At 27.4% G+C, this 23,842-nt stretch overlaps 1 protein-coding gene and 1 long non-coding RNA gene across 2 annotated transcripts; one reads left to right on the plus strand and one right to left on the minus strand.

The window, feature by feature from the left end:
* The first annotated feature begins 5,434 nt into the window (after positions 1-5,434).
* Positions 5,435-5,992, plus strand: LOC136074578 (uncharacterized). The gene has a single exon (XM_065786914.1). The coding sequence runs from the start codon at positions 5,435-5,437 to the stop codon at positions 5,990-5,992; it is 558 nt and encodes a 185-aa protein (XP_065642986.1).
* Positions 5,993-21,727: 15,735 nt separating this feature from the next.
* LOC136074913 (uncharacterized) lies at positions 21,728-23,175 on the minus strand. Its single transcript, XR_010635553.1, has 3 exons — positions 22,982-23,175; positions 22,305-22,787; positions 21,728-22,027 (listed from the first exon to the last, which is right to left on the minus strand). It is a non-coding gene; the product is annotated as an uncharacterized LOC136074913 (long non-coding RNA).
* Positions 23,176-23,842: the final 667 nt, after the last annotated feature.

Here is a 23,842-nt window from a genome sequence, read left to right on the forward strand (position 1 = left end):
CTTCTTAAATATTAGTTATAAATTAGTTATAAAGCAGCGAAAAAATGGTCTACAGGTACACCATTTGAAAAGAAAATTATCCAAGGACACAAAAAGAAAATTCAAATGAGGTTTCATGATGAAGTTCGACTGGTAATTGATATGCCTGGTGGCTCTGGGTCATCAAATAATTGAAACACTGATGGAAGATTTTTTTAGAATGCGGAAAAGTTTGCTCAAATTCTTGAACTGGATGTCAGTATGATAAAAATGCTACATGTTATTTTTGTGTACATTGTAATCTTTCTAATTGACTCTCCCCCTTTCTAATTGACTCTGCACTATTTAGAGAACACCGCTACAAAACAGTTGAAAAGTATGTAAATCTGTATCCCTGGTATCATGTCACAGTGTTTGCATCGCATTCTTATTAATGGTTGGAAATTTATAGAGAGAATGACTTTGTCTAATGGCATGCTCACTGAAGAGACACAAGAAACTCGAAATAAAAAACTTTAAGAAATTTCATGAATCACTTTCCAGAAAGTGTTCGTGGTCAAAACAAATAAAGACTTATCAAAGCGACTAATGTGTTCTTCTGACTCTTTGTTGTTTGTAGTTTGAGAAAATCATACAATCGGAAGAGCAAAGCTCTTCTAATTGGCGTTCTTGATGTACTAAAAGAGGTTCCAATTTTTGACTAACTACAAATTGCAATTGCATAGTTTTGATTTTAATTGGTATTCAAAATGTTGTTTAATTTATTAGTACTTATTTATATAATAAAATAATGCATGTTATGTATACATAACATGCATAAATGTTTTTGTGAATATACATATTTGCTTGTATTCTTACATATACTTTAAAAAGTATTCAATAGCTCTAATTGTATGAAAGCTAGTTGATTTATATTTGGTTGCTAAGGACAATTAAACTACATAGCTACAATTAATTCAAATTTTATTAATTGTATTTATAAACCCATAGAGTTAAGATCGTTTTCAAATTTTTAATTTTATATTTTAAAGAATTTTTGAGTTGAGCAAAATTTTCATGAAGAAAATTAAATAAGGGCCCAAAAACTAGTAATTTTTATTCATTTCATACACCCTAAACAGAGAGCACTAAACAATGAAATTTTCCAGGCCTCAAACAAATTATGATCTTATGATAAAAATGCTTTGCAGCTGTGTTGCTAAGGTATCCAGAATATGAAGGAGTCAGGGAAAAGTCAAAGACTTTTCCAAAATTAAAATGGAGCCAAAAAATAAAATGCTTGGCTCCAAAAATCTCTATAAACATGTATCATATGTCTATATTTAAACCATAAATAGTTTTGCCATTTTTAAACAAGTCAGCCCACTTTGCATCAGTTTGGAAGGTATGAAATTCCTATTAAATGCTCACCAATCAAACTTAGTGGTAGTCACTTTTTTATGATTTATTAGCAATCGGACAATCCGATCTAAATAAAGTTTTTACGTCTTGAGTATTATTTTTTAAAACAATTTTATTAATATGTTACACTTCAAAAATAGAATAAGAAATCCATCATCGCAGAGTTTGCTACTATTTTTAAAAAACGGTTAAACCCTGAGAGAATAACTGATGGATTTACTTATCTTCGAATTCCACCTTGCAAAAATCCTGATGAGAGCTGATAATTACTGATGAAAATATTAAAACAGTTACTTCTTGTCTAAAATCAAATAAATGCAAGGATCATTACTAAATCTCTGCAGAACATTTAAAACATGCCCAATGTGACGCACTAACACAACCGTTAAGAAAGTTATTTCAGTTTTCAATTAATCACGGGTGGACCCTTACATCAATGTCAACGTCAGCTATCATACCTTTAGTTAAATCCTATAAAAAATCACTTACCGCGGTATTGGCATTATTCCAATATTTACGAAACTCTTAGAATACCTTATCTTACTCATATGCCCGGAAATAAAAGAAACTCATCAATTTCAATTTGGTTTTAATAATAAGAGCTCAACCCTCAATACTGAACTTGTTGTAAGCGAAACAGTTAAGCATTTAACGACAACAATTGGCCAATTGTTGTCGTTATTGCAGCTTTTGACAGCTGCAACTGAGATATTCTTTTTAATAAACTTCATTTTAACAAAAATCTACCTCTCCAAAAAGTTAACACTATACCCAGCAAACTCGCCATACTTAGCCTATGCATGGTCCACCATCGGCGTCATTACTGGCCCACTATCGGCAAACAGGCATGGTCCAATCCGAGTCTTGCTCACCGTTTAAGACATAGTCCATGCATGGCAGCCGTTTTTCGAACGGCGTTTAGCCGATGCTTTGCCATTGCTTTTTTTATGCTACTTTTGGTTCATTTTGTTTGTTTTTAACATTTATTGCTATTTTTATAAATAACTAATACTTTGATAAACGTGAGATTCTAACTCAGAGACTTCTGGGAGATTAATGCAAGATTTTATCTTAAAAATTTTAAAGTAAAACAAGTCAGGAAGAAAAAGGTGAACCGGGGTAATGTTTGCCTACCTGAAAAAGTCGCATAGGTGGTATAATGGAATGTAGGATATTTTAAATTATAAATATACAGTCATTTTAGCAATAAGTTTTATATTATCAAATATTTTTATTTAAATAAAATTGCCTTGCAATACAATACATATAAAAGTTTAAGGTTAGCAAACGGTTAAACTTCAAACTTTTAATTTGATGCTTGCATCAGCTAACGTTTGGTACTTTTCAATATCCATAATTTTTTCCTGTCCAGCTGATAGATTTAGCAATTACAACCGAGTCATCCGAAAATAGCCAAAAGTGAAGAAATCGTAAAATAAGTAAAAAATTGAAACCAAAATAGTTAAAAGTAAAGTAGTTATAAAATAAACTATTAAAGTTAGTAATAAGATTAAATGAGAATCTAATAACATTAAATAATCGTGTTATTATCGAAAAAATACTCTCAATGAAATACTACATATAAAAATTATAAAAACATATTCCAATTATTTTAAAACTATAAACACGTTATGGTCTACACAAACTCAAGATCATTTTTTCTAGTCCACGGTGTTCTTGAACCTCTTAAACAAAGGATAGTTGAGCGAAATATCTCGAAAGATAACTTCGTTTTTAACCACGTCATAACAATTGAACATTTTTCGTTTTGCTTTTCCGATAGTTTCTCGGCTATTCTTCTAACAAACTTATGACATTCTTTACCCATACCTCCATTTGTAACAAACACTAGTGGTGTCAAACTGCCATGTTCAATTTCACAAACTCGTTCGCCATATTCTCCTTTTTTTTCCTTTTTATGTTTTCTGAATATAGCAACCATATCCAGATTTTTGTTGCTCACGGAATTGACATGCGTAACTCTTACGTCAAAAAATGCTGTTTTTCCATTTTGACAAAAAATCATTTGCTTTAATATCCAAACGAGCTTGGTTACTTTTATTTGCGGTATGGAAATGAAAAATCTCATTATCAAGAGATATGAGGTTAGGGTCGGATTGAGCATTTACGCACACTCTTTTAAGCAATGTAGTGAACAAATTTCTTATGTTATCATGGCGACTTGAAATGAAGCCACCTTTCTTACACGACAATCTACGCAAATGTTACTATAAATATTCTGTATTTCAATAAAAGATTTCAATACATTAAACACATTTAACTTGCAAAGGAATAAAGCAAAAGCATAAAGAAAGATCATCAATACTATTTGATGTCTTCATGTGCTAACGCTTGATACTACTCGACCTCCAATTTTACTGCAATCTTTTTCTCTTGATGATGTGCCAGATGATTTAAAAGTCATTTAAACAGTTTTGCACCTAATTTCTAATAAAAAATATATTTATTTGTTATAATTTATTTGTTATAACTTATCTATAGATTAAAAAACTAATTTACTCACAATATTGTGTTATCTTCATTTTCCCTTTTTTCATTATTAGTTTTTATCATTCGTGATTACATTAAGCTAACATCATTATTCAATTTAATTCTAACAATTAACTCAATCACATTGCTTTTTATGTATGTAAGAATATTTAAAAAAACTGAACAAATGATTATAATGATAATGAGAACAATTATGATTCTTCATTTATTGGCATAATTAAAAAGAAATGTTTAATCAACATATGATTTAAACCAAATCACGCAAAATGAATGTCAGGTCAAACTCTTAAAATTAGTATGAAATTGTAATCAAAATAAATAAAAATAAGTAAAGTAAACGAAGGAATAAAACATAAAATAAACTGTAAAAATGAGTATAAACAATCAAATCTAATACTCTGTAATGCTTGACTAATACAATAAAAACATTGTAACAATAAAAACATTATATTTCAAGTGAAATATATAAAATATCAAAGAAAAGTAAGAATAAATAAAAAAAACCATCAAGTATTTTTAGCTTACACTTTTAAGGCACGTTTTGCACAACCACCATTTCTGTCAGGAGTTTGCATTAGCCATCGCATTATGGACCTCTTGACATCTGTATTACATGCTCCTTTGTCATGTTTTTGAACTGCAACTGTTAAATTTAAAACAAGATGTTTAGAAGTGATCCATTTAATTACCACAAAATAATTATCTATTAATTTACTTACTGTTGATTATGCAAGGAATTTGTTTTAACAACAAGGGAATGCTGCTACATCGACTATCTTATAGCCTGCTGCTACAAGGAAGTGCCGCAACATCGACTAAGGGTTTTATTGGGGCAGATAGTCAATTAAAAAATAAAAAAAGTAAAAAGGGTATTAAAATATTCCTTATGTTTATATTAAAAAGTCACCATTTGAGCAAGTCTCACAACAAGCCAAAAAATAAAATTATTTTTTGCCGCTTAACTGCAGATTTACCCATTTATATAAGTAAATGATACATACATATATATATATATATATATATATATATATATATATATATATATATATATATATATATATATATATATATATATATATATAACGGGTGATGCAGAAGTTATTGGACAAATCCTAATTTCATTATTTGAGCATCATAATTAGTTTTTGTGGTTTTATGCGTAGGCATAAACGTTCTATAAAATATAAACTTTATTATTTGAAACACAATTATTTAAAATGAGGTTAAATGCAGATGAACGAGAATCTTTTCGAAAGCGACTAAAAATGTTTTTTGTAAATAAACCTAATATATAAAAAAAAAATCCTAAATCATTTTGAAAAGGAAGGATTTGCTCGAAGTACAATATATGATAACCTAAAAAGACTTGAAACTGTTCAATCGTTTTCTAATAGAAAGCACCCTGGTCGTCCGACATCCTGTACGAGAGAAAAGAAAGCCGAATTAACGTGACTTGTCAACAATCGAAAAGGGGTCAATCAGAGAAAAATAGGTATTAAATTTGGTGTAAATCAATCGACAATTGGTCGTCAGTTAAAAAAAAATGAATATTAAATATAGAAAACGTGAAAAGACTCCAAAATACACTATAGAACAACAAATAAAGGCAAAGAAAAAAAGCAGGAAACTAGTCAACCAACTCTATAACACAAAATCGCTTCTAGTCATCGATGACGAAAAATACTTTTGTTTTGCAGGAGACAACATGCCTGGAAATTCTGGATACTACACAAGCAACAAAAAGACATGCCCAGAAAGTGTTCGTTTTATAGGAAAAGAGAAATTTCCAAAAAAATTATCAATGTGGATAGCCATATCTGACCGTGGTATGTCCGAGCCATTGTTCCGCACTTCCAAGGCTGTAGCGATCAATTCATCAATCTATATTAATGAATGTTTAGAAAAACGACTTCTTCCATTTATTCACAAATATCATGGAGACTTTAACTATTTATTCTGGCCAGATTTAGCAAGTTCTCATTATTCTAAAGATTCTCTAAATTGGATGGACCAATATGTCTATTACCTTGATAAAGAATCCAATCCCCCAAATGTGCCTCAAGCACGACCAATTGAAAATTTTTGGGGACATTTGGCATAGAAGGTTTACGAGGGAGATTGGCAAGCTTCAACAGAGCAAGTTTTGATTGATCGCATTAAACTAAAACTACAAGTAATTGATTTAAACTTTTTATAGTCGCATATGAAAGGTGTCAGAGCAAAATTGAGATCAATTGCAGATGGTGGTGTTTTTTCATATGAAAAATAATATATTTTTATTAAAAGATAAATGCTTTATTTAAAAAAAAAAATAATAGTAGTTTGTTTTTTTTATTTATAAATAAGTTATTGACGTTATATATATATATATATAGATATATATATATATAGATACATATATATATATATATATATATATATATATATATATATATATATATATATATATATATATATATATATATATATATATATATATATATATATATATATATATATATATGTATATATATATATATATATATATATATATATATATATATATATATATATATATATATATATATATATATATATATATATATATATACAGCATGGTGCAAAACTGAACCAGAGTTTTTAAAAAAATACAAAACTATGGTATATTTTGTTTAGCGCTGTCGGGATTATTACAGTAGTAAAGTGCTAAATTTTACGACTTTTTACGCCTCCTCCTTTTACCCCAATGCACAAGTATTTTTATCTAGTGACAAACATCTTTTGACTCAGTTTTGCACCATACTTGATGAAGGCAATATCTTTAGCATTTTTCTCAAATTAATTTAATAATTTTGTGTGCAAATCAATTGACTATATTTATATCTAAAATAATTTTCTATTTTCATAAATTTTATTGTTTAAATTTATTGTTTTTGATTTGCTTCTAAATTAAAAGTTAGTCAAAGTACTGTGCAACAAATTAGAAAAAAATGTGGACATATTCTAAAAAAAAATGTTGGCGGTCGACCAAAGAAGTTGAGTGCAGTAGACAGTAGAAGAGTAATTAGATATTTGACTACTGGAGAGGCAAAATCGACATCTCATGCAGCTAAACTTTTGCAACGTGATATAGGAAAAAATGTGAGCAGGTGGACAGTGCAGCAAGATCTAAAAAAAAGTAAATTTTGAGTAATTGAAAAGAAAAAAAACCATTACTTAGTAAAAAAAATATCAAAGCAAGATTAAACTTTGTAAAAAAATATGAAAACTTTACCGAAGATGATTGGATGAAAGTTATTTGGTTAGATGAAACTAAAATTAATCGGTATACTACTGATGGCCGCCAATGGAGCTGGAAAAGAGAAGGTGAACCATTAACCCCAAAAGATTTTATTCAGACAGTAAAACATGGGGGAGGCAATATTAAACTATGGGGGTGTATGAGGCTTATGGATTGGGACCAATTCGAAGAATAGTTGGAAACATGAATAAGAAAATGTATCTTGATATTTTACAGCACGAATTATTGGAAACTGTTGAAAATATGCCTTACCCAATAAATGAGGTCATCTTTCAACAGGACAATGACCCAAAGCACACTGCTAAAATGGTTAAGAATTGGTTAGCTTCGCAGGACTTTCAAGTGCTAGAATGGCCAGCACAAAGTCCTGGTTTGAACCCAATAAAAAATTTGTGGTCACAATTAAAAAAAGCGCTCGTTAATTACTATTCTGACTCTCCATCATCCATTAATGTGTTATATGAACGAGTTCAAGAACAGTGGGAAAATATTTCGTTAAACCTTTGCGAAAATCTTGTAAAGAGCACAAATAGAAGATTAGCAGCAGTTAAAAAAGCTAAAGGATTATGGACAAAATATTTAAAATTGACAAAATTAACAAAAATTGACAGTTTTTTTCGCGTAGTGCCAAATTGATTCACCATGTTTTTCATTTATTATTTTGTAAGTAAATATTTTTCTTCAATAAATACTTAATTAAAAATTGTTTTTTTAATAATAATTCCTACCAGCAATATTAATTCTCAAAATGCTAAATTCTTTATAAGAAAATAAAAATATTATGCATTCTGGTTCAGTTTTGCACCATACTGTATATATATATATATATATATATATATATATATATATATATATATATATATATATATATATATATATATATATATATATATATATATATATATATATATATATATATATATATATATATATATATATATATATATATATATATATATATATATATATATATATATAATATATATATATATATATATATATATATATATATATATATATATATATATATATATATATATATATATATATATATATATATATATATATATATATATATATATATATATATAATATTTAACATTATATTTATGTATATATACAATTATGATATAAATATATATCTATATATATCATAATAATATTATATTTATTAATATATATATTATATAAATACTTAAATATAATTATACGTATATCATTTACTTATACTATAAATGAAACAAATATAAAATAAATAATATAAAGTATAATTAATTTGAGATCCTTAAATCACACTATTAGTATAAAATTAACAAGTTATAGGTTATAACTCGTTGAAATATAGCATTTGCTGAATGTTATAACCTACGACAATACTCATAATTAAATAGTATAACCTATGAAAGTATAATCTATATAATATAGTATAACTTATGACAATATATTACAAATCATAATGTTTGATTTTATTTTAAAAGTAAGTAAATGTTTTTTGAGGATCCCAAATATGCTTTATAATATAAAGTATAAATGATTAGAGATCCTCAAAAAATATTTACTTAAAGTAAGTTTTTATTTTAAAAGTAATACTTTTAAAATAAAATCAAATATTATGATATTATGTAATATATTGTCATAAGATATATATATATATATAATTCTATAATTCGTTTCTATAAAATTTCTTATCATTCGTTGATGAATTCCAATAAAATTATAAAAAATAGATATCAATAAAAAGTAATAAGGAAACTGACATTTGTTAAAAATTTGAGGTTTTTTATCTTTATTTATTTTTAATTCTTGACTATCTCTTTAAGATTTTATATTAAAATTCTTTATATAAATAATAGGGTTTGCATGTGAGAAAAACTAATTTCACTGCAAATATTCATTATTGAAATTTTCCTCTTTCTGATGTCTATTACATGTGTAATTTATTAACATATGTAATTTATATAATATATAATTATATAATTCATAATATATAAGACATTAGTCCAAATGTGCAGAGACATTTCTGATGTAACAAAATCTCTTGAATAATTTGGTGATGCTTTAATAGCTGTGTATCCAGACTGAATTTCAAAATCTAGGTACGCAAATAAAAAAATTGTTTTTTTATAATACTAAACGGTACTTCTATGTAATTGACTAGACAAGACATGAGGAATGGCTTAACTATATTTAGAAAAGCTAAAAAAGGCATTTGTTAATGCTTTATTCTTATCACAACGTCACAACAAAAATTTTTCACGAAGTTTATGCAGACAGCAATCAGATTGTTATGTACTATTTTTAAAAAACTTATACATGACATTATTTTTTGCTACATATTGCATTAATAACAATTAACATCTTAGTAATATTATTAGAGTATCAGCAGTTTTTTTTGTCATTTTTAATAACAAATTTACCTAATTACTTTTTTATAATAGTAAAATTTTGATGAAAAATAACTTAGAATTTAGTCCTCTCAATAAAACGCGTTTTATTAAAACAGTTTAAATATAAAAACATATTAAGAACGCATGCAGCAACTTATCTCCCTCATATATATCCTCCTCAGCAACCTATTTCTAGATCTCTCCAATATAATCGCTTTAACAATAAAAGTTGTATACTTCTTTACTGAACTAAACTTGTGCCTTATATTATTATTATTATTATATTATTTTGATAACAGAAAAAATAGAATATAAAACAAAGTTGATAACGTGACTACTTTGCTGCACCAAAACTATTATCTTATGTGCTCCTGGACACTAATGAAATATACAAACATAGGTGATGCATCTTCATAATCTTTACTAACATGCAAGAGACGTCAAAACAATGCTATTTGGCTATTTAAAAAGTTATTTCACCGATTCTAGGTAAACTAACTATTCTAACTATAATTATTCAAATTTAATTTTATAATTATTCGAATTTAAATTATGCGTATATTTATAATTCAAATAGTTTATGTGTGATTGTTATTAATAAAAAAAAATTAGAGAAATATATAGTTTATATATAGTTGAACCGAATGGAAACATAATTTGGTTCAAGTACAGCAAAAATTTAATTCAATTTAAGTTTTAACAAATGAAGGAAAAACTTTTTTATAATTTTTACAAAATTTATAATAGGTATAGTATTAAAGTAAGTTATTATCTAAGTAAGACAGCTGTAAAAAAAATATTGAAAGTTGGCCACTACTACATCAATTGATTAAAAAGGAAATCTAAAAGTAAAAACATAATTATATTTGTAATTGCAAAATAAAAACTGACCAATAAATTGAAAATGCTTATCTAAAAATGTTATTAACAAATTGATTGTTTCCTCGCAAAGAAACCCTGATAAACAGTATGTAAAAGAAGAAAAAAAATTAACTTTGAACAAAAACACTATAATTCATAAAGTAGTATATGTAGTTAATGCTATGTAGTAGCTATGTAGTTAATGTAGCAACTTCCTGTTTACATAAAAATACAGATAAAAAAAAAAATTAATTATATCAATTTATAATTTCCTGTAAAATTTTTATCTATAATTTGGATTTTTTGAAATTTAGACTTTCTTCCTCATGATCCTGTTGAAGGAGAAATTAACAGTAGAAGCCAAAGTAAGATAAGTGTTATTCTGCTAATTTATATATATATATATATATATATATATATATATATATATATATATATATATATATATATATATATATATATATATATAATTTTAACTTATTTATTAAAATTATCAAAAATAAAAAAAATGCATTTTTTCAATTTTTATTAATAAACGTAATTTTCTATGTAATAAAACCAAAAATAACAATTTTTTCCGAAATGAATATTATTTTTGAAATTTTTATATGATTTTACTTCATTTGAGTACCAGGCTGACATATTTTTTAGGGGCTCATTAAATATTCGAGGGTCTAAAGGGACCCCTTAAAATATTTTTTATTCAAAAAAATTTTAAATCTAATGTTTTTGTATTAGATAGAACACATTTAGGGGTGGGAGCAGATTACTTTCAAAAATGTTGTTTTTTGGGACACCCTAATATATGTGTATAAATATATATATATATATATATATATATATATATATATATATATATATATATATATATATATATATATATATATATATATAATTTTAATACCTAATTATTAAATAACTTTAAAACATAAAAGTTATTACGAAATATTCTAAGAGCTCGTAATCGCCAGACCACGAGCTCTTAGAAGTGAGTAATTTATGTATACTCCCGTCCCGTCCCGTTTGGACGCACCTATCACAACTACAGATATTAAGAGAAAAATGTGTTTTGATTTGTGACTTTAATAAAACAAATCGATAACTTTATGTTCTTTTATTAGTTTAAAAAAAATAATAGTATCAAAAATTATAACTAAAATAAAATGTTTTTATTTAAATCATCTTTTCGTCAAAATGGCCACCTTTAGCTTTGACTATCGCTTGGCAGATACGTGTCATGCGATCAATCAATTTTTTTAAATATTCCTCATCAATATTTTTCCATATGTTTTCGATTGCCTCCTAAAGATCATTTTTTACCCCTTGGTGGAGTTTTTCGGACTTCTCAATCTAAATGATTCCACAATAACTTAATTGGGTTATAATCAGGAATCTGCGGTGGCCATTTCATGACCTTCAACAATCCTTCCTTTTGTTTTTCATTTAAATATTGCTTAACCAATTTAGCAGTGTGTTTAGGATCGTTATCTTGTTGGAACACAAATCGTTCGCCAATTAATTCGATTTCACAGACTAAAACGTGTTCTTTCAAAATCTTTAAATAGACTTCTTTTGTCATTTTCCCGTCAATTTTGGCGAATGATCCTACTTGACCACTACCAAAACAACCCCAAACCATTATATTCCCACGTCAATGCTTAATTGTTTGCATAGTACATTGCTCCAGCATTCTTTCTCTTACTCGACGACGATAAAAAGATCGGCGTTTATTCCCAAAAATCTCAAAATTTGATTCGTCTGACCAAATTCCTCTATTACACTCTTCTACCGTTCAGTTCTTGTATTTTTTGGCATAGACTAATCTTTTTTGTTTGTGGACGGTTGTAAGACGTGGTTTATAAACAGCTACACGACCTCTAAACCCTACTTCAAGAAGTCGCCTTTTTACCGTCGTTGTACTTATTTTTGTGATGTTCATTAAAATCAGCTGCTAAATCTGGCGCTGTGCGTCTACAATTTTGTAAAGAATTAATTACTATGTACTTATCCTCTTTTTTCGTAGTTGAACGAGGTCTCCCTACTCTTTCACGATCGCAGAAAGACCCCGTTTCTACTTTTGTTTTAATCGTTTTACGGAAACAACTCTCTGAAATGCTGAGGCGTCGACCAATTTCTCGATTAGAAAAGCCTAAATTATGAAGGGTCCAAATTTCTATACGTTTTTCTAAACTTATCTGCCCTCTTTTTGCCATCTTAAATAACAAATCTTATAGGAATACTAAAATAAAAGAACTAATTTGAAAAAATGAGAAATAAATTTAAAAAAAATTTCTTACCAAAAAATGATAGTTCCAAATCAATCAAATCATTAATTTTCAAAAACTATAGATTTATTAACTTTTTAAAACAGAAAAAAAAAAAATCTTATAACACACTCATCTTAAAAGTTTAATTAATAATGAGAATAAACATAATAAAAATAAATTTAAAAATTTATTTATATTACGATACAAGTGGATATCGCTTAAAAATGCTTCTGTTTATTTTGTTTTGTAAATAGTAACAAATTTAATAATGTAAGAATATATTTCTTTTAAAAATATCTCTTTTAACTATATTCTCACAGTGCTTTATGATGAGACCAATGTAGACACTCTTAATTAATTTATTTAAAAGTTAAAACACGTTTTGTTTATTTTTGTAAGGTGCGTCCAAACTTACGGACGGTAGTGTACATATATATATATATATATATATATATATATATATATATATATATATATATATATATATATATATATATATATATATATATATATATATATATATATATATATATATATATATATATACACAGAGTGTATACTTAATTTCTGACCCCCTATATCTCGGTTTAAGAATACGGTATTTCAACACATACCATTTTATTACTGTCATATCAATTTATTTAGACAAAGAATATATATTAACAGTCAGTAATCAGTATTTTGTCCATTTCTTTCTATGCATTGGGTAATTCTCCTTGGCAGGCTTTCTACTAGGCGAAAACACTCTTCTAGCGTAATGACAGCCCACTCCTGTTCAACACGTCTGATCAACTGTTCACGATTACGAGGTCGAGGATTGTGTAAAACACTGTCCTGGAGTCTTGACCAAGTATGTTCGATGACATTTAAGTCGGGCGAGTTGCCAGGCCAGTCGGTCCACACTGCTGGAAAGTCTCTGTTGATCACATTCATTGTTGCTCTTGCCGTGTGGCAAGTTGCTCCATCTTGCATCAGAATAACTTTATTTTTCACAGGAAAGATGGTCTTATCATCAGCTGCACGTTTGTACACAGGTAGAATAATATCACGGTAATATTTTCCATCAACAGTTTTATTTTGCTCAACAACAACCAGATCAGTTTTGCCATATCGAGAAATGCCGCCGGCTATCATAATCTTGAGACCGAATTTCGGACATCGAACATAAGGTATTGACTCTGGTGTTGCTGTACTGATTTTGACGGTTTGGAGCCGGATATAATTCAATTGGACTCTCATCAGTCCACAATACGTGAGCTCGTTTCACTTTACCATCCGGTGAGTCATCTGCGAATCCCTCTTCTTGCAAACGAGTACAAAAATTTACGCGATCAGTGATGTTTTTCTGCGACAACATGGGTTTCACTTTCAATTGTTTTTCCTCTTTCTTTGTAACTGTCTGAAAAATTCAGTTTCTTAGCTACAGTTCTCGTTCCAACTCCGACTTTGTCTTTGACCCACTTTCTGACCTTGTCCTTGGTTCTTGGTGAAAACTTTGTTGGCTTTCCAGGTCGCTGAGCATCTGTGACGTCACCCTCTTGTTTTCTTGCCCACTTTCTTACAGTATTTCGAGAAACTTTACACTGTCTAGTGATTTCTTTAATGCTTAATCCTTGACTACATAAAACTTGAATTCGGTGACGAAGTAACTGTTTATCATAACTCATTTTCAGAGTAAATTGCTAAAAAACACATGTTATATAATACATGTTAGTAACATAATCATATAATACATATAAATACACACAGAGTAATTAATGTAAATCATAAACAGACACCAAGTATCACTGATATAAATAAGGCAAATAAAAATAATGCTGATTATTTCTTGTAGCCAAAATGCTAAACATTAAAAAAGTGTAAACTTAATTTCTGACCCCGGTTTCGAAGAGTAGCAATACGTCATAAACAGTGAAAAAATGTGTTATTAATTGGCAAACTAAGATCACATATTAAGGAGTAATAAGGACAATTTACTTAAAAATCGTGCTAAAACTATGGTCATAATGCCAAAGGCCGTGGAAGACAAGGAGAATGAAAATATCATTTTTATGTATGTTGACAAAATGGCTCCCATAAACATTTTCTGAGGTCATATCCTATCTGAAGTGAGCGTTTTACGTGCAGAAAGTATAGTTACACCAAAATACATACTATAGTATTTTTAGGGCTAATGTAGCATTTAAGAGAGCAACTCAAAATCTTGTGTTTGTAACATGTGGGGGGTCAGAAATTAAGTATACACCCTGTATATATATATATATATATATATATATATATATATATATATATATATATATATATATATATATATATATATATATATATATATATATATATATATATATATATATATATATATATATACATATATATATATATATATATACATATATATGTATATGTATAATTTAATACCTAATTATTATATAACTTCGATGCATAAAAGTACGAAATATTCTTAGAGCTTGTGGCTGCCACGTGGCCTACGTTATTTTATTTAAGCTAATATTTTACATACTTTATTCATTACGCGCATTCTTCCAAAACAAGTAGAAACAATGGCCAACTATCTTTTTTCAGATCATGGTGGCTTTGGCAAGTAACAGACACCCAAGTTGTTTAAACTACTAGCTTAAAATTATTAAATTATAAAGCATATCTTTCTTATAATTTTCTTCAAAATAGTCTAAGAAATCACTGTTATCAGAAAATTAAAATATAAATGAGTTTAAAAGGAGTTTTGATTCCTAAATTATTTTTAAAAATAATAAAAAAGCAATGACAATAACTTGATAAAATTTTGAGAATAAGAGAGAAAAAAGTTAAAAAATTTAAAAAATTTAAAAATTTAAAAAAAGATTGTCCAAACCAAAACCCTCAGTCGATGTATGAACAATACAATTGGCCAATCTCAGTCAGTATATGTCACTTTAAATATATTTAAAGTAGTAAAATTAATAATATAAAACTATTAATAAAGTCTTAATTTATTATTAAAAAGTTAATTTACTGCAACGTTGTAATAGCAAATATAAAAACCAGGTTGTGTAATAATTCGTTTTTAACATCACTTTGTTTTCAACCGCTACCTTCCTGTCTACGTTAAGTACGCGGAGTTCATTACACAAAGTTTAGTACATGTTCACGGAGTTTAGTTTACGGGGTTTAGTATACGTTCCCGGAGGCATATTTTGAAACCCTATACAGACTCAGAATAGGCAGAGATATGCGCAATCTGATTCGCTGATTTTGAAAGAGAGGCTTTTGCGCGTATGTTTAAATCAAAACTAATGTCAAAAAACGTATTAAATAATAAAAGTGAATTTGAGTAATTTCATAAAAAACCAATTAATAATAGCAAAATAAATTATGATTTTACTATCCAATTTTGTGCAATATAGTAAATATACTTATACAAACCCTCACAACTTAAAACATCCGTGATTTTTAGAATTTTTTCTTAAAAATAAAGATTTCAAAAAATTAGTTTGTTTTTCTAATTGTTTTTATAATTCTAAGATATAAAAAAGACAACCGTTGTAACAAACTATAAACCAGATGGTGAAACTTGACTATGCTGTGATTCTCATACAATAGATTTTTTAAAACAGTTTTAAAATTTATCTACTAATATCAATAGACTATAATTAACTTGGTATAATTTTTTTCAAATTAAGTTCCCATTTATCCAATCATTTAGCAAGAAAAGTATTTTGAAACAATAGCCTAATTTCTTTTTAGAACTTTACACTTATTACTCCCATATATAAATTATATACAACACTAAAAAAATTTGAGAATATTGTTTATTGGTTGTTATAGCTAGCCCAGATGATTTGCAACACTTTTAAATTAAAAGCAATTGTAAGCAAGAGCAAATTTAGATATCCTTTGGTAATGTATAGTAATAAAAGATCACAAAGCATTGTAAGCTATTAGAAAAAATGTCCACAAGTGTGTTTTGATATAGGAAACCGATTACCAAAAGCAATAACTCTCAACTTACCACACCTAAGTGTGGTGAAAACTAAGTGTAAAAAGGTAGAAACAAGAAAGATTGCAAACATGCAGGTTCATGTTGTTGTTTATTTCAATTTCAAAACTCAATACATGTTTGTTGATATATAGCTTTTAACCTGAACAAAATACTTGTTTTTGTATTCTATAATTAATATAAAATGTGTATCCTTTAATAGCAACTGATGGTAATTAATATTAAATAAAGCAGCAAACTTTGATAAATTTTATATATTTATAATGCTAATAATTTATTTTACATTATATACTCCAGAAGAAAAAGAAAATATGTCTGCTCTAAAAAAATTAGAAAAAAAATCTTAAATAAAATGTACTCCATATTTACAATTTTTATTTAAAGTTTTATTATGTAATTTTTAATATAACCAATAAAAACAAGTGTTCTTTTTTCAAATTTCAGTGAATATCTCTTGTTTATTAATATAAAAACAGAGATGCATTATGTTTTATTTTGATGCAATATTAACAACTTTTTTGAAAACTTGCTTCTTCAAATGTAAAAGCTAATGTTGATGAATTTAATACTCAGTAAAGTTTTAATGTTCAGTGAAAAAACAAATATCACTTTTTTTGTTAAGTTTTCCAATTAACTATTATCCAATTTATTATTCAAATTATTTCCATTAGATTAATATCCAATTTTCATCCTATATAATATATAAAGAAAAATATTGATGTACGCCTTATCAGCCTTCTCAAAATTTAGGTTGAACAGTAACTTCTTCAGGGTTCGTAGATTTATATGGAGCATGTAAGCTAGTTTGGCAAAACATCTGTAAAATTTGCTTTTTCCAAAATTTTAAATGTTAAACTGTTTATAATTAACAAGTTGGTATCAAGATGCAGTAACAAGCTTAGAACAACCTCTGCCTCAGCTTAAAATTTATACTTTGCATATTTTAAGAACTTTACCAGTAGTCTGGTGCAATTGCATATAAACTTTGTATCGAGCATTCTTTATAGAACACGGACATTATATTTGATAAGAAACACATTTAGAAATCTTGCAAAGTTGCACACATGCAAATTCAAGTGAAATATTTCAAGAGTTTATACTTACAAAACACATTTTGTAATAGCAAAAATATTCATAGCATGACAACTTATTTTGTTCTTTTTTTGATAATTTTCTTTTCTTTTCTTTATTACTCTTTTTTCATTAAAACGATTGATTTTAACCACTTAGTTTAGTTTTTTAAATCTTTTTTTTTTCAATTACTGCAATACAAAAAATGCCACAATCATTTGCCATAATCCACTTTTATTTATGCCATAATCCACTTTTATTTGATTAACTTATTTGACTTCAATACTTTTTCTTGCTTTTAATGTCAGTGTTTATATGTAACTGTACAAAAATTACTGTTCTGTAGACAAACATAAATATCACTTCTTTTGTTAAATTTTCAAATATTTTATAACTTAATGCAGCCTGCCAAAATTTTTATAAATTTTAAAAAAGTTTTTAATGATTTAACACAATGTTTTATTAAAGTTACGTAATAAAAAAATATATCAGCCTCCTCCAAACTATGGTTGAAACAAACCATGAAAACAAAATCTCCTCAGAGCTCATATATTGACAAGGAACATGTAAGCTAGTTTTGCAATTAGTACAAATTTTCTTTTTCAAAAAACTCTTATTTTCTACTCTTTATAATAAACGTGTATATCAGTTTATAAATAAAGTTCTTCACCAGTAGTCACGTAAAACTGCATATACACTTTGTATGCAAAAGTGCTTCACTATTAGTCTCGTACAACATACTTATATAAACTATGTATTTGAGAATGCTTTAAGGCCAAGAGCATATTTTAAGAGAAACAAATTTGTAGATTTTTTCGAATTTACTTTAACACAATTTTTTTTTTTCGTTTCCTTAAATTAACAATAGATAAAATCTTCATCACCAAGATAAACTTTATTGAAATTTTTACGAGTGAAAATTCTCTTGTACAAATAGATTTTGATACACTTTAAATACACTGAAAAGTACTAAAATAAAATGAATTTCCTGTGTTGATAGTAACACATGACTTGTATTGATAAACTTAGTATATCATATTACTTTGAAATTTATTTCAAAAATCTGTTTGTTTTGATTTTCATTATATTTTTCAACAAAATCGCACTTGCCTCTCTTTCAAAATCAGCGAATCAGATTGCTCTTTTTTCTGCCTATTCTGAGCCTGTATAGGGTTTCAAAATATGCTTCCCGGAGTTTAGTACACGGAGTTCAGTACATGGAGTTTAGTTCACGTTTGCGGTGTTTAGTACACGCTCACGAAGTTTAATACACGGAGTTCAGTACAAGTTCAGTACTCGGTGTGTTTAATGAAAAGCTCAACACTGACAATATAAGTTTTTCTCTGTGCAGTGATAAACATACAAAACTAAGTTTGGATAAAACAGTATCATTGAGGGTATTAGTTTTTGTAATTTGTAAAAGAAATAATAATAAAATAATATTATTTTCTGACTAAACATTTAAAAAACGTTAATTCGTATTGAAACAGCGACAAAAACATTGCCTCAAAATCGAGGACGCTGTTTTACCTATTGAATATACCTAGTGACAATGGTTATTACAGAGACTGTTGCAAATCATTTACAAGACTTATGAAAAAATAATTTTCCTCTGAATTTCAAAAATCTAAAAAAAGTTATGAAACAATCAAAGAAAAAAAACAAGCAGAAAAAGATTATTTTAAAAGTATTTTTTTTGTACAACCTGGTTTTTATCTCTGCTATTACAACCTGAGCCTTATCCTATAAAACTTTTACAATATTGCAAACTTTACAATCTAATGACGCGGAAAATAGTGTAACTACACTAAAAATTGTGTAGTTAATTTGTAAAATTTAACGCGTCCTTTAAACCAATGACGTTTTTATGTACATGGCATTTTTTTATAAAATCTAAAAATAGATCTTGCAAGAAGCAATTTGAAATTGCGCGCTAATTTAATTTTGAAAAATAACTTTAAAACCAGATATCACTTTAATGACACTTATAAATTAAAAAAGGAAACTTCTAATACATTAATGACCTATTTTCATAACTAATTTTTCAAATAAATTTACATGATTTATTTAATGATAAAACATTTTAATATTTTGGTTTTTTCTACAAATTTATTTTTTAAATTCTTAAATAATTTAAAAACTATAGTTTTATTTACTCTACAGATAAATAAGATAAAAACCTAAGGATAAACAATAATAATACAATGGCTACCGGAACATAAATAAGATTAGTGAATGGAATGAATGGTATACTATTCTGATTCTTCGGGTTATGTATGTTTGGAACATTAATTATACTTTCTCTTAGACCCGTCAAGAAAAAGGATAGTTACAGGATAGTGTAATTTGCTTTGTAGTGTCATTTACTTTTAAATTTTAAAATATATCTGGGTTTTAAGTATGGGTTGACTTCCTTTTTGCATAAATTCTTCCTTGTTGAATAATTTTAAAAATATTTCTAAAAAACCAAAAGCATAATTTATCAATCTTGTAATTCTATAAAAAGGAGATTTTTTCTATACTATAATGACATGAAAACTAAAGTGAGATAATTGACGGTTGATCTCCTGAGGAGATCAACCGTGGATAAGTTCAAGAAACTTTTGAAATCTGGTGCTGAAGGTAGCCAACTTTCTGCCTATGAATGCACTGTGATGAACATCATCGGAAAAGAATCAGCGCATATTCTCCCAGTCTAACTTGATGACATAAGAGCTAGAAAGAAGGTTTCGACGATTAAACTCACCGGAGATGCCAATCTTAATGAAGACATTACTTCAAATGACTTTGTAGACAAACCAGACTCGGTTTATTTTTGCATTGCTATTAGAAAATTTCGCATAAGTTTATTAGAGAATTTAAAAACTTTATTTTAATTAGTTAAAACTGTTATTGATAAAAATATCCTAAATAAAAATTACATTGATGTTTAAATTATGTAGTAGATGCGCTGTGGTTGATAATTATAATCTGTGTGAAATAAAATTTATAGTGCTTTCATTTAAATTTTAAACAAATTCTCTAATTTATAGATATCTCAATTGGGCAAGAATCAAATACATCAAATTCTGACATTGTTTTGCCATTTAATCCAGTCCCTAGCCTAAATCTGTCTCTAAAATGTCTGTCGAAACAGTTCTAAAGTCTTTTGTTGCAAGATCAATTTCCCAGAATATACCAGTAATCTTGACAAGCTCTATTAAATGTTCTTTAAGAAGTTTAATTTATAAGAACTGTTCAACTTCTATCATAACTATGTTTTACTCTTTATTCCTATGAACCCAGCCAAATATTAATTTAGCTAGTTTTTGTCAAGTAGTCACTAAATATTAGTGTAACTTTGTGATTTTTAAAATATTCAACATTAATTGATACTATTAAAAGCAAGCAAAAGTTAATTCATTTGAAATTTTAAACCCCATGAAACATTAAAGTCTCCATTTTTTGTTACACCTATCGGTAAAATTTTCTACAAAATAATCGACTTTATCAACAACTAACATCTTTTCGGATAACGAGTACGGTGCATTATAAAAAACATTAAGATAAAGCAGGCGCTGGACATGCTAAAAGAAGAGACTGAGTATAGGGCTGAACACCATGTGATAGAAAAAACTCGATTTAAGGCCGAAATAAAAAAAATTATTCTTGAGCCACCACTTCCGAGCCGAATAATCTTTGTCAGTCAGAATCATAGACGAAACAAATTATTTTTTAAAAAAATTCCAAGTATAGAAACGTATTCTTTGTTTGAAAGTTTAATTGTCGCGGCAAAATTGCTTGAAAATTTTTTATATTTTATTATAAAGTTCTATGAGTTAACTTGACATTAATTAAATCTGCAAAATTTCAGAGCTGCTAATGAGTTGACGGTTAGAGAATATTTTATATTTATTTCGATATAAGTTACTATCATTAGTGTCAGGTAAAAATTAAACAAATGTCAACATTCCTTAATTCCGGCATATCTCATTTATTTAAACAGTACAATATAAGTAAATACAAAATTTTTTATTCGAAGCAGAATATAATAAACTAGGAAAAAACACAAAATTTTAGTTTCACTGAAATTGAAATGTTTCAAAATCCCAAAACATCGCTCAATCACATTTCTAGATTTTTGATATGCATCATTGAACCGACGCTTGGAAACTGTTTGGTTGTCACTGTAAAGTGTGATGAGCCCATTATTACAGGGATAGCCTTGGTCACCGAAGATAACTGCTCCTGGAAAAACTTCAAAAACATCCCAAAGTGTTGATTCACGTAACACCTAAAATGTTTGAAAAAGCAATCAAAATTTTTCAGACTAGCTAATTATTATTGTACTAAATATTCTAAAGGTGAATAGGCTGTGCAGATTATATAATATATTTGTAGAGTATACATTTTTTTCTTAAGTTTTAACATTTTTTAAAACAAAATATTTTTTGATATTTTGACAGACCAGATTTAGATAAGAAAGTCTTAATATGACTTAATATGCTACACTAGTTTTTTATTCAGATGTTTATTTTATTTATTACAAACTCAGTAAAATTAAAACTTACCCTAGAATCATGCCATCGCCCAGGGCCAGTAGCGTAAACGTAATAAATAAACAAATCTGGGCCACAAACACAAAGAATATTCAAAGAATGGAGCTGGTGGAGATTAAAGAATGCATCTTCATCTGTTGATGGAGGGATGATTGGTATGTGACTACTGTCAATGCAACCACACACACTCAGAATCTGTTCCACAATGTAGAACTTACTGGGTGGGCTGTCAACAGGATCAGGACATTGAACAACTTTCTCTCATCGATAAAACAAACAGTCCAGAACTGTATGAACTGCTCGATGGCTTGTGTCTTCCAACACCATGAAAATCTCGCTCAACATGAAAGAATGATGCAGTTCCCGAAATTTAAGAAGTCAATTTTTAAACTATTTCAAATACTATTGGGAAAAGAGCGTATTTGAATTATACAAATGAAGAATATTTCCAACCACACAAAAACCCGCCAGTGGTAAGCACTAGTTTTACAGAAACTAAAAAAAAATCATTAAAATTGTTAGTATGTTTGGAGCCTTTTCAGAAATAATAAATTAAATTTATATAAGCACCTTGAAACTTACTTATTCAGTACAAAAATTTAAACCGGTAAAATCAATTTATCATTAAAAAATAATAAAATTTATCTAGAAAATGTAAAAATATTTTAACTTGATCTCGTGGGGATAACCTTTTGTTTCTCTGAGTTGGATGATGCAGGTCATCTTTGAGCGTTTCTTCAAGGCTATCCAAAACTGAAACAGGGACTCGGTACCGCTCACAGATTTAGAGATATTCTCTTGACAATTGCATTCTTGAAACTATTTTATGTTTTAATACTTTCTTCAGTATCTGCCTCTGACTCAAAACTGTTCATTTTACAGGGTTAATAAAAAAAATATTAGTGTATTTCAACAACAAAAATTTGATATATAGTGTCATTTTTGATTGTAATTACTGCTAAATTTACATTTAAATTAAAAAATAAAATCTATCTTGGGTTTAATTATAGCTTTACTTCCTTGTGGTATAAATTCTTGACAATTTTGAATAATTTTTAATACAATTCTGAAAAACCAAAAGCAGAATAACCTTACACAATACAAAAAATTTAATTTTTGTATTACAATTTATATTACTTTGAAGTGCACTCTGAAGTAACTCTAACAAGAAAACAAACAATTACAAAGTCTGTTATTTTTTGTCTAAGCATCTCTCTTAAGTATTTCTATTAACAAACTCTAAAGAAACAAGTGACTTGAAATTCTGCATATTAAAGAATCTCTAAGGTGTCTCAGGTTTAAAAAAAAAATGCGTATATGTATTCTTTGCAACTCTCTTTCTAAAAGACTTAGCAAAATGTTCAATGTTGTTTGCAGTTTAAAATAAAACTTTTGTTTTTAAAATAGCTTTATCGATTGCGAAAGTTCCCAACAAGCAAACCAAATAAAAAAAATTAATTATTTTTACATTTTTAACTTGATAAAATTCAATATAAATTACAATTTTACACACCTCTTGGGGCGTGTAAAATTGCAGTTTACATAATTGT

This window comes from Hydra vulgaris, chromosome 01 (genome assembly GCF_038396675.1).
Source record: "Hydra vulgaris chromosome 01, alternate assembly HydraT2T_AEP".
Taxonomy (NCBI): Eukaryota; Metazoa; Cnidaria; class Hydrozoa; order Anthoathecata; family Hydridae; genus Hydra; species Hydra vulgaris.

Excerpts from the sequence above, each read along its gene's own strand:
- LOC136074578 (XM_065786914.1), top strand. The coding sequence starts at position 5,435 with ATGAATATTAAATATAGAAAACGTGAAAAGACTCCAAAATACACTATA.